The following is a 12,534-nucleotide window of genomic DNA, read 5'->3' as shown; positions in this document are numbered from 1 at the left end:
CACATGTTTAGAGAATATCTCTTGATGATGGGTGAAATGGTTGTGCATACGCACCTCGTTTCTTTTTGGTTTTTGATTCTAGAAAATAATGGTCTCCCCCTCATTTAGGTATGAGCCAAGACTGAAGCTATGACTCTTACAAGTCCATCTTTGCATGCCGCCCTTTGAGTGATGCAACTACCACAAGCATTGACAACACCACAACGTACAATGATGTCATCGCCGTCATCCTTCCCACTATCAAGGATGGTGCCAACATGCTAGAACTAGGTCATGTGAACATCTCCCATACTAGGAGTTCTAACCATACCGACACGTCACAGCATTTATGTGCGATCTCGTTACTTTTGCAATATCGGTAAAGTTATTGAGCATCGAGTCTTTGACTTTTTGGAGGACGATAATGCGTTGTACTTCTTACTAACTTAAAGTAGTGCAGGATCTTAATGAGACATAATGCCACACCACATCAATTCCTAGCATTAAAAAACTGGAATAGGAGCATTCTATATCTCCTCCTAACGACGGGAAGTATGTGTCATTAAAGTGACCATTTGCGAATATCACAGGATAGAGATCCACGGTTGTAGGTTGGAAATAGCGGACAAGTGTATGTTGGTGATTCATAACCAACGAAAATACTTAATCGTCTCATGAAGACTCATCTGAGATACTAAAATGGAGGCACATAAACAACCTCACCAAATAGGCGTTAGCGAAAAGAACGTTAGGACTGTATCCAATATCCATCTGCTATGCACTAAACACTTGATTAGTTGTAAGTTTGAAATGAATAAGTATTGTTGCATGCAACATTATTACACATCCACATGCAAAGACCGGCATGTTAGTACCCATAACCAAACCATAGTCTCTACTAGATCATACAGTTCATGAACATGAGGAACAAAATGTTAAACGACGATCTCAGTAGACATGAAATAATCACCAAAAGGTCTTGGAGGTGAATGCTCCAACGCTTATCCAATCGAATAGAATTGATAGGATGGAAGGGTGGTGAGCCCTTAGTTTGATGATTTTAGCTAAAAACTTAGCAAACACAATATTCCTTATGGATAGCAAAGCGACGTGTGATCAACGCAACATTACTTCAACCAATATCAGAAAATATCAAAAAAGGTCCGCTTTTCGGATTGCATAGGTCTACAAACTGTCACCTCAAATGGTTTTTTTTCTTTTCGAAGCTATGGGATGTAAAAATGCATCGGTAGGGGAGCGTTCTACCTAGAGGGAAGCAACCTCGAGAGCAGCAAGGATTCACTCAACAAATATGAAAATGTAATTCTTCCCCCAACTAAAGAAGATATCTTGGCGGAATTGCCACATAATAAATTGAGCACAATTTTGATTCCGGCTTCATGTAGGTCAGTTGCAGCCTACAATCCGAATTGAGGACGAGTTTTTGTAAAAAAAAATCTACGTTTGTTGAAGGTGGGTTTTTGTAAGCGTTGATGCTTCAACCTATACAAAAAAATACCAAAAAAAGGTCTGCTTTCAGGTTGAATAGGTCCACAAACTGTCACCTCGAATACACTATAAGAATAGACTATGCTCAATTAAAGCTTTCACATAAGAAGGTTGACAATAATAGTCATCAATTAAGCAGGTTTTGTAAGGAGGCCATGTAGGGGGGCCTGCGTGGCCGTGCAGAGGTTGCAGAGCCATGCAAAGTAGCTAGGGGGAAAGCAGCAGGGTTCCGTACAACCATTTTTTGAATTACTGACAAAGATATTCATCTCAATTCTCAACATAAGTATCCAGATGAAAATTATTGGCATGTATGACCTTTTAAAACTTAGCAAGGCACAAAAATATAACACAATCTCCGCACGAGATTCATAAAACAACTACGTATCCCGTAGAAAAATGTGGTTGGTTGCGCAATTAGCAAGATACTAGATTTCACCACGGGAAATCATAAAAATATATTAAGAGAGTTAGCCACACGGAGAACAATTCCAAACAATACCCCGTAGGACATTGTCAAAAAGAGGATCGAAAACAAATAGTACAATCATATCGAATATATCACATGACAATAGAACTACATTCTTCAACTTAAACATTGGAAACAATTGTTAAAAGAAACCATCCAAATGGTGCGGGTGGTCACCAATTATAAAGTCGGTTGAGCTATGAAAAACTTAGAGAAAATCAGAAAAGATAACTGGAAGACCATGTCCAAATAACTCAAAACCGAATAAAAATTTGATAGAAAAAGCGCTTTAACAATGAATGTTGGAAATATGTCAGAAAAAAAAAAGATTTTCTAGCAAAAAATCGCTGGAAAACCGGTATCGTCATATTTGACAGAGAGCGCAAGCAGGAACCGAGCAGTGGTGTCGGAAATGGGCCAAAAGGTGGCCAAAACGGCCAGAAACATCGGCAAAACGTCAGAAAAATATTCCGGAAACAACTAAGGAAACCAAAACAACATCAGTTTTAACGTTCCGAGGTTTGTTTTCCAGATATGAAGTGCCAAATTCATAATGTAGTGCTATTGGGTCCCATGTAACCCAAAAACGACCATTTTAAGAACCACATGAGTTGCAAACGTTGACCATTCATGTTAAGTTTAAAGTAAATTAATTTCTCAAAAGATCAACTTGTAGACAAGGAATACGAGAAAATTTATTGAATGTCGATCTTTAATACGTCACAAACAAACTTCTAATTCTACAAAACGACTATAATCAAAGTCGATTGAGAACATGACAATGCCGACATCATACTTGAAATTAAGCAGAAAACATAGGCAAAATAGATTAACTAATCATAAGTCCGTAGCAACAAAATATTGCATATTGGTTGGGGCGGAGTCTTGGCCTATGACTTAAAAATATTCTATCTAGAGATTGGAAGAATGTTATGTTTCCATTTCAAATGTACCCTCAATAGGAACAAGTGTCAAATATGGAATGTGTTTCTTGGATGTGGAGCATGCATCAAGATCAACTCTGTTAAAACAACGTCATAAATGTAAATTGAATAACTTATTAAGTAAGTGTGCCCATATAATTTTCTATTTTGAGATATTTTGTCAGCAAATAGGGCTGCTTCAGAGTAGTGAATTTCAACTCAAATAAATGAGTACAAAGACCTTGGGATTATCGTCCATAGACATGAGTTCAAAAAACTCAAAAATTCAAGTAACAGTCGTGATGACGATGCATCCACAAGAAACAAAGGTTGTATTGGTTTTGAATAAATGAAACAATTCATGTATGTAATCGAAATTAGAATGGTTGTGATGTATATGGTCATAAAATAATCAATGCATAACGGTGATTCGCATGATCGCACCTAAAACAGCAGTGCACTCAGGCGACCAAACGAAACCAATTTCTTCCCTTTAAATAATAATGTGACTCCTCTATGACCGTCACACGAAAAACGTCGACCAAGAGAGGAATCATATCCCTCTTTGGTCTCCTCGGCGCTATAAGAAGGACCAGAAAATAGAAATGAAGAAGGCTAATAACGCTCCATAATATATATATATATATATATATATATATGTTCAAAAGTATGAACTTTAAGAAAAGCATACTTGTTGGTCTGCCAAATAGACCACATTTAATTAAATGCTCTACAAATCGATCGTCATGCAAAAAAGCTACTTGATGAATTATTTTTCCTTGTTGATCTTCTTACTGATGGTATAAAAAGTTCTAGAGTAACGTCCATTTCTAGCATACATGTCATCAGTCATCACAGTGGTACGACGACTGATCATTTTCATATACAAGCACGTGAAACATAATTAGAAACTAAATGTGCAAATAAATAGTTAAATAATGGAATAGGAAAAAGAAAAGGAGTGAAATTGTAGAGTTTAAAGCCATAGAAGCTATTGGGCTCGGAAGAGCTAAGGCCCATAGGGGCTACTGGGTTTAAGGATGCAGGCCAAATATGGATGTTGGTCTTGTCAGGTCATAGGCCCAAGGCCGAAACGGGTCAGCTTGGGGTGGGAATCGAGCTGACAGGTCGAGACCGCAGCAAATCCGGGTCAAACTCTGCAACGCTGTACTAGGATCGACGACGAGCTTTCTGGGCTAGGAAGAGCAGATGCGCGGCGCCGACCTTCTCGATGGCGGTTACGATTTGAGTTGGTGCGTCGCTGGAGTCTCGCTAGACATCGGGTTGGACTCCTGAAGAACCGCAACGCGGATTTGCGATGGAGGAGCCCTCCAAGGGTCATTGGAGAGGGCTTCATGGGTCGCCGGGACGAAGAAAACTTTGACGTCATCGACGCAAAGGAGCAAGCCAGCGATGTATCTGGGACGACGTAGGAAAGGGGTCGCATGGAAGGCATAGCTCGTCGACGTAGGGAGAGAGAGACGCGCTGGGCTTGGTAGAACACAATTAGTTGGAAAAGACGGAGGCCGGAGCAGCAGCAACAGCATATCGTCGATGTCGAGTTCACTGACTCAGATCGATCGGAGAAGGAGCTTGGGTGCCCAGAGAAAATTTCTGGGTACCCATAGTAATTGCGATTTTGGATTTCTCATTCTCTCACTATTTTCTCTTCCGACAACAATTTTGTCGATGTCTTCTCTAGATCTTGGTGATGCTAAGAAAATGAGGTTGTCGGAAAAAGAATTTAAGGGCTAGGGCTAATTTATCTGGTGAACTCGTCGCTTAGACACTTTAGAACAAAGTGTATGATAACGTGTTCGAGGAGGAACGAAATGAGAATAATAACAACGTAGAAGAATATAACCGAACTCTTTATTGATTAATAATGAGGTATATATATATGCATTATATACGGCGTATCCCGATAAATCAGGGATTCATATCTATTACATTAAAACATGATCTAATCTAATAATGAAAACTAAATAAGCTAAAACGCACACAAGAGTACAATAATAATTCTCCCGGAACAATCTTTTATATACCTATTTTTATATATGTGTTGATCGTTGGTGGGAACTTATGTTTTTCGTGATGCCTACTAAGATACGAGCATAAATTCGATCAGTGAGTAGTCCTACCCTATGTACAATTGTGAATGCTTGTATTCATAACTTCTTGTTTTAGTCTGTAAATAACTAGGGAATGGTATGTAATTATTGTTTTCCCCTTGCCTTATACTTCTTTTTATGATATATTGAAAATTGTAATGACATTGCATCAATATAAATTGGAAGAATTTGTAACCCAAAAATATATATATTGGAAGAATAATGTCAAAGATGGATGCAATTTTGAACAAAATCACTTCTCTATATACTTTGTTGACAATACCAGTATTTTTTATATGTATATATATATATATATATATTCTTAAATACATATACAAACACAGGCAATTACTTAAAGAGGATACACCGATACATTATTCTGTTTTTAGTAACTTATTGTGAGCTTACAATATTAACCTAGGCGAAAAGAGCAGAAGAAAAGAAAATGAGAACATTACTTAAGGTTACTCGGTATTTCACTGGCGGTAAACAATTTCCGAGCCTAGTTTAGGTGCGTCGCGGGGCACCAACTGACCTTGCGTCAGCATCAAGGATTTGTAGATCTCGACGATCATCTTGTCATCATACTCCTTCAGGGGCCGTTTTCCGAATGAGCCGGTGCCGTCATGACATATGGAACCACCATAGGTGGTAGTAAACACCCGCGAGTTTGCGAATCCCAGCATGAGATTGACATAGGCGTCTCGAAGCCAAACCAGAAACTTGTTAGGTGAAGGGATCCTTCTGAGGAAACTCAACTTTACCTTGGGAGCGAGTTTGATCCGCCACACGCGCCTCTTACGGGGCTCCATCCAGTTCTTGTGGTGTCGGCCCGACCCGCTGAGCTTTACGTAGCCTCTGCTTCGCCAGTATCCTCTCAGTCCTTTGTACACGCTTGTAGAGACTCCTTCCATTGAGGCTTGAATTTCGTTCGATCTGTGTTCCTGCCGGTAGCTACTATCTTGCTCCGATCGATGATTGATCTGAAACTAGTAATTATAATTAAACACTGTGAGAGATGGAAGATATGCCTACAACATTATTAACATCTAAAGTGGATATCAATCACATTCATTATTAAATATTAGTAAATTACTGGAAGGAATAGACCGGGGATAGTAGTCATAAATGACTACACATGCATGCATTTCTGAGGCGTGTATTATTGAATGGTGCTTCACACGTGCTAGGTGCGGACGATCCTCGCCCTTTGAGGCTTTGAGATCATACTGTTCGAGCAAATGCACCGCGGTTTTGCAAAACCAGAGTCTTGTTCACTTGGTCAGAGAACATTTATAAAACTTCCATTGGATCGATCAGGGCATTTTAAATCTGACAGTTGTGATTCAATGAGACTTACTTTAATACTTACCAATATCAGACATCATCGTTCTCACAAAATACACATCTTCTCTCCCAAGTCCCAACCGCCTCCTCCTCTCCTCGTCATTGTCGTCACCCCACTGCAACCGTAAAACAGCGCCCAACAATTGTCGTCGAAATTGTGAAGGGTCGACGAAATCAATACCAGCTTAGTCTTAATTGAGTGGTTCATACTAGTAGTCCTCTCCTGGTCCTCAGATCTATTTCACCTGGATCTCTCCTAGACGGCTTGCTCTTCGCCGAAATTGCCGAGGGCCGGAGAATGTCGAAAATTTCATTCTCGCCTGCTCGGCCGAAGTAGAGATTGAGCAACTCTTATCAAATAATTCGGATTGCAAGTGCTTTCACCCAAAATCTTCATAAACCCAAGGTCTGAGGACTAAGAGTATGAAATACCACCAACCACAAAATGAATACAAGCTGTCTTAATTGATGATTGAAATAACATTGGCACAAGCTCTCTTATTAATGAGAATGATATTTGGATTTGATTATTCGATGGTGGCGGTTGAACGACAACGGGAACGACAAGAGGAGGAGGAGACTAAGAGAGAGATCTAAATACAAATAAAACAAAATCATTTTATTTAAATTACTCACATTATGTGACAACTTTCATATTGAAGTATTTTAATCTGACGGAAGTTTGTAAATGTGCCCTGGTCAGCAACTGACTAAGAGAACGGGACTAGGCAAAACCATGGTCTTGCCTCTTGATTGCGCAAAATTTATGCAGCGTGTTGCTTACTGCTTGACCTAAGCTTGGCCAATCAACCCCACTGTCAAGTCCTAACTCTCGTACATGTCGGGCAATACACAAATTAGAGCAGTCTGAGACCTTTTGTCCAACCCACTACACTTTTACCTTTGTCATTTACCTCTTGAGGTGCATTTGCTCTTAGGTTTCGTTTGTTTTGTGGAATTCAAGAAAACGAAATTTATTCATTTTTAATGTTTTCTTTTTAAAGAAGAAGAAAAATCATTTATAATGTATAGGTAAACAATATGATGAAAATTTTTCTTATATGAATATTTTCATTTCCATTTGCATATTTTACTCAATCATGATTCCTTTAATCTTGAAAAATCGGATTGTACTTTTAATATGATATTTTATTCTAGAACCTAATAAACCTAGCCGCTCAAATAGGGAGATTTACCTGTCAGGCGGAAAGCATTCCCGGCATCGTCGTTAGATGGGCCAAAAAGGGTCTAGTGCCAACGAAGGATGACAACGAGGCCAAACTTGCTTGGAGATTCCAACAACAAAGGGCAATGGATGTTGGGGAGAAGGTTTGTGAGATAAACGTCGACCTTTGCTAGAACATAGTGCAGAGTACCACGTGATTGGTACCGGATGGGGTTGCAGGCTTGGAAATCTCTTGGCAGGGACGACTGAGTGGTCACTTCAATTGGTTCTTCTTCTTTTCGATTAGATCTTGTCAATGTGATTCAGAATGGGTGGTTTCACTTTGATATGAGGATGGGCTGAAGGTCCTGTCAAAGTAGGGGGAGGGTTGGAAGGTTGAAGAGTCGGATCATGCTCCTTTGGCGACTATCTGGTGGTTCAGGGGTGGCGCTGCAAGTTGGCTGCATCATGCTTTCTGCTTCTCTTGTTCTAGACTTAGGTTTGCTAGTTTATGGACGTGTGCTTTGGTTCTAGGCCTAGTTAATTTCAATTTTGTTATTGTTTTTTAGTTAATGTTTTACTTTTAACTATTGCACCTTTATGCCAATAATGACCTACCGTCATTTGGTAGGACAAAATGGGTTTTAACCTAGTCTATGTAACTTATGTGTCTTATCAGTATTTTTTACGTGGTCAAATGGTCGCAACCTCCTAGTGATAGAATGAAACTAATTGTCATCAAATTTATTTTCTGGTGGCAACATAGTAGGAAAGTTGCATTATTGGACATTAGGTTATGCATTCGTGCTACATATTTATTGATCTTTCCATTATGTCACTTAGTGCATATCTTCTCTTTTGAGGGTGGCTTATGCAAGGAGAGGAGTGGCAAAGAATTTCGAACTTTGTCAGAATTCAGGCATAAGGGTGGTTGTGGTCGCCTCTACCCTTTCTTCCTCCTCCTCTCCAAGCTTTAATTATGGAGATTTGTGGGTTTGGGATTTTGGATACTTTGCATATCTGTGATGATGACGTGACTCTAACTTGGATATGAAAGTTTCCATGGTTGTCAGCAGTTGGGTAAAGGTGGCTGATGGTGGTAGGTTGGCAGTGGTTGTACCAAAAGTCAATAACGACGGTGTCGACAATATTGGTTTTGACAATGATGGTGGGATGAGAAAGGTTGGATTTTTCTTCTCTCAAGTCAACTTTCCTAATCAATGGTGCTTCGCTGACGGTTAAAGACTGAGTTTCCAGTGGGCATGACATTCATGGTGGTCCCATGGTGGTTAGGGTGCTATTGAGTGTCCTTAGTGGATTGGGTCAGGCTCATTTCTAGGCTTCTGGGTTATAGCCCAAGCTTCAATCATATGATCATTTGGTTGGACTTTTGCTTCTCAGTTGGGGGGAGACTCTTTGTATGTATGGTGATTTTGAATCATTGAATGAGTAAGTTTTAGTCTTGCAGGTTCTTAGGTTACTTTGGATTCATGATATGATTTATTAGCATTGAAACTGTCACGCCCCGGTCCCGACGCGAGGCAAAAACTCAGCCTAATGAGCAAGAGCTCATCATACCCAAGACTGCTCAGATTGCAATCGTGGTAGTTTTCTGCAACGAAGACCCTTAGCATCGCCTCAACATAAACCACTCAATAAATCCCAACCTACCAATGTCGGTCAAAACACTAGACCTCTAAATGTCAGCGCTGCACTTGAGCCCCCAAGCCGGCCTCCATAAAAAGTAAACACACCATTGCCGCTAGAAGTAAAGTCCATCCCCACACCAAAAAGAATATTATTATTCCTATACCTATAGATGGACCAGATTTTGATCCGTATCCAGTCCAAATCCATAATAAGTTAGCAGGTTTGGATTAAAAATTTGATTGGTTGATCCGTTAATGATCCGGATCCATTAACTCGTGTATTTAACGAACCATATACAGATTTAGAATGATCTAATCCTTTAGTCATCCGTTCCGTTTTGAAATAACATATTATTATTATTATTATTATTATCATTTATGTAACATAATTTTCCGTCATATTAAATTTAATACAAGAAGTACACATGTATTTTTGAAGGAGAAAGCTTTCAATGATTATGATAAGGATATTACAATTATGAGTGAGCACATATAGAATACATCTAGGTGCTTCACCAAGCAAAACAGTTCCATATGTAGCTTTAAACCTAGAATTGCTAGTCTATGTGCAACAGAGTTGCATGTTCTATTACAGTGTTTGTGACACCTGGTTAGGAAGTTAACAGGTAGGTAGATCATGAATCCCACATCGCCTACGGGAGAGTGGCAGCTGTTTTATACGTGCAGAGTCAGCTTCCCATATTGAGGAAGCATTTTAGGGTGTTACCTCATGAACAAAACCATGCGGGACAATAGGCCTAAAGCGGACAATATCCTCAGCTATATAGACTAGGCTGTTACATATGGTATCAAAGCCTATCCGCGGCTGGAATTGTGTGACGAGGATGTCGACCCCTTAAGGAGGTCGATTGTGATACCTGGTGAGAAAGCTAGCAGATAGATATGTCACAAATCACACATCGCTCGTGGGAGAGTGCAAGATATGCTTATATAAGCAGGGTAAGCTACTGATGACGTGTTTTGGAGTGCTACCTCAAGAACAAAACCGTGCGGGCCAGTGGGCCCAAAACGGACAATATCATCAGCTATGTGAATTGTGTTGTTACAGTGTTGGAGAACAACTTGGTGAAGAGTGCCCCAAGTTTGCTTGATATCATTAATGACGCCTTCATTAGCTAAGAGGTCATGCTCATTTATTGTAGCTTCTGAGATGGCTTCCATGGAGTCACTTTCAATAAATAACCTTCCTAATATTTAATATTTAGAGAGTGAATGAGATATAATCCCTCTCTAATAGCTACACTGCCTAGGAGATGTAGTTGAAGCAACAAGTTTAGCAAAAGTAGAACCAAATCCTCCTTGAGCATTTCTAAGGACTTCACCAATGCCTCCTCAAGTGTTGTCATGGTCTAGTCCCAGCGGTCAGAAGTCTGAACGCGTGACTTAATGTTACAGGGTAGAATATAGTAAAAAGAAAAACAACTACTTTGTAGGCTCTTCACTCTAGCCTCAACCAATCTCTCCATAAACTCAAGTCTTCTTGAAAGACGTGTTACCTCATACGTACTTGAACAAAAAATATATACGGATGAGCTTATGCTTAATAGGGTCAAATCTATTCAGGTTATTCTTAATTATGTCACGCAAACAACTTATCAACCAATAATAAAACAACAATGATGCAATGCATGACTAAAAATTGACTTCTTCCACTTAATTGCTAGACAATCAGATCATATACCAAAACATTGAGCTCACATGTCCCATACCGTGTAGATGTTTCGTCATATGACCTAATGTATATCAACCAATAATATCTCGACGCATGTGCCTTATTTGCTAGTTGTCTCGTTAAGCTCATGGTCTTCCAAACCTGAAACCCAATAAGATCGTTTTATCGACTTCTACATCGAAGGGGCATATTTTTCCACATTTGGGCACATTTGGTTAACCATAGATCTTGACATGTTACGAGAAAACTTAAGTATGCAAAAAAAAACATTATTTTCTCTCAATCACATTCTCATCTTTCCACAATCTTCACTCTAAAATGAAAAGTCATTGTATCTCACAATGCTCTATGCATGCTAAGTGAATAGCAATGCACGTATTAAATGTACGACATATACTTTTATGGACAACAATAACACCGATCATATACATTAACAATCACACATACTTTTCTTTTAAAGTGATAACAATCAAGAATTAATCACACAAGATCAAACATAACACATAATTCAAATATTAATTCTAATAAAGTAAAGAGAGGTTCCGAAGAGACCCTACCTGGAAACTAAGTTAACTCTGACGCTCCACAAACTATCAGATTGTAAATCGAACCACCTAAAATAAGTTTTCTAGAAATCACCGTCAAATCTAGCCAAAACTTCTAGGATAGAAAGATAACGTCAAAACGAATCTGCAGCCACCCACGGGTTGCGAATCAGAATTACAAATAAAAAGTTATAATTCGTAAAATGTTCGTCGTAAACTAGTAAAATAATATAAAAGAAGAAACCATAAGAGAGAGTACTTATACTCATGAATTGGATAGGATGGGGCCACTCCACTAGATATACTTTTTGAAAATAACACGTGACATCAAATGATTGGTCATATAATATCTCGTGTCAACACATAAAAAAGGCCACAACAAATACCACATTCGCATTACACTTATCTGATGACTAAGGTTTTTGCTAACATCAGCGTCAACAATGTCTTCTCTGATCTACCACGTGTCATCACGTGATCCAATGAGAGCTCGCCATATCACATTTTTCTTATCTTCTAAATAAAATTTTAAAAATGACTAAAAATAGCTTAGGACTTTGAAAAATTCACCGAAAAATAAAGCGAACCCGTGACGACCTCTACTTTATATTTTTCAAAAGAAAAATAGAATTTGACCTACTCAAAAAATCGGGATATTACAAATATGGTTAGGCAAGAAGGCTACATCCACATTTAATTTAAACTCATAGGGCTATGATGGTAGTTTCCACCGTTTTGGAGCAGTATTCATTGTAGTCGGAGCAGGCTTATTTGCCTTCTAGTGATCCTCAAGCCAAGCCATAGCACCAACAAGGATTCCGGGCGCTATTTAGAGTTTATGATCATAGTTGTTGAAGAAAAATAAAAGTTTTCTCAATTAAACATTTAACATATATAATTATGGTTGTGTAATTCAATATTTTGTCACAACTCTTCATTTTCTAATAATAGTTTATTAGTGTCTTGTGAGGTATGAATATGATGACCAAATAATTTGTTATTGTAAACGGGTCGCAATAACGGATTGGGTATCCATTAATCCGCCGGATGGATTTGGATTGACTTATCAATGATCAATTAGTTTGCAAATCGGGTTCAGATCAAATAATTTTAACGGATCCGGATTTATGTCGATTCGCTCTAA

General features: G+C 38.8%; 1 protein-coding gene across 1 annotated transcript; it reads right to left on the bottom strand.

The window, feature by feature from the left end:
• Window positions 1-5,315: 5,315 nt before the first annotated feature.
• Window positions 5,316-6,207, bottom strand: LOC126795005 (uncharacterized). The gene is made up of 2 exons (XM_050521811.1): window positions 6,088-6,207; window positions 5,316-5,980 (listed from the first exon to the last, which is right to left on the bottom strand). The coding sequence occupies exons 1-2, from the start codon at window positions 6,115-6,117 to the stop codon at window positions 5,468-5,470; spliced, it is 543 nt and encodes a 180-aa protein (XP_050377768.1). The 5' UTR covers window positions 6,118-6,207; the 3' UTR covers window positions 5,316-5,467.
• Window positions 6,208-12,534: the final 6,327 nt, after the last annotated feature.

The sequence above is a fragment of the Argentina anserina genome, chromosome 5 (assembly GCF_933775445.1).
Source record: "Argentina anserina chromosome 5, drPotAnse1.1, whole genome shotgun sequence".
Classification (NCBI taxonomy): Eukaryota; Viridiplantae; Streptophyta; class Magnoliopsida; order Rosales; family Rosaceae; genus Argentina; species Argentina anserina.
This window is presented reverse-complemented; position numbering and strand designations above follow the sequence as displayed.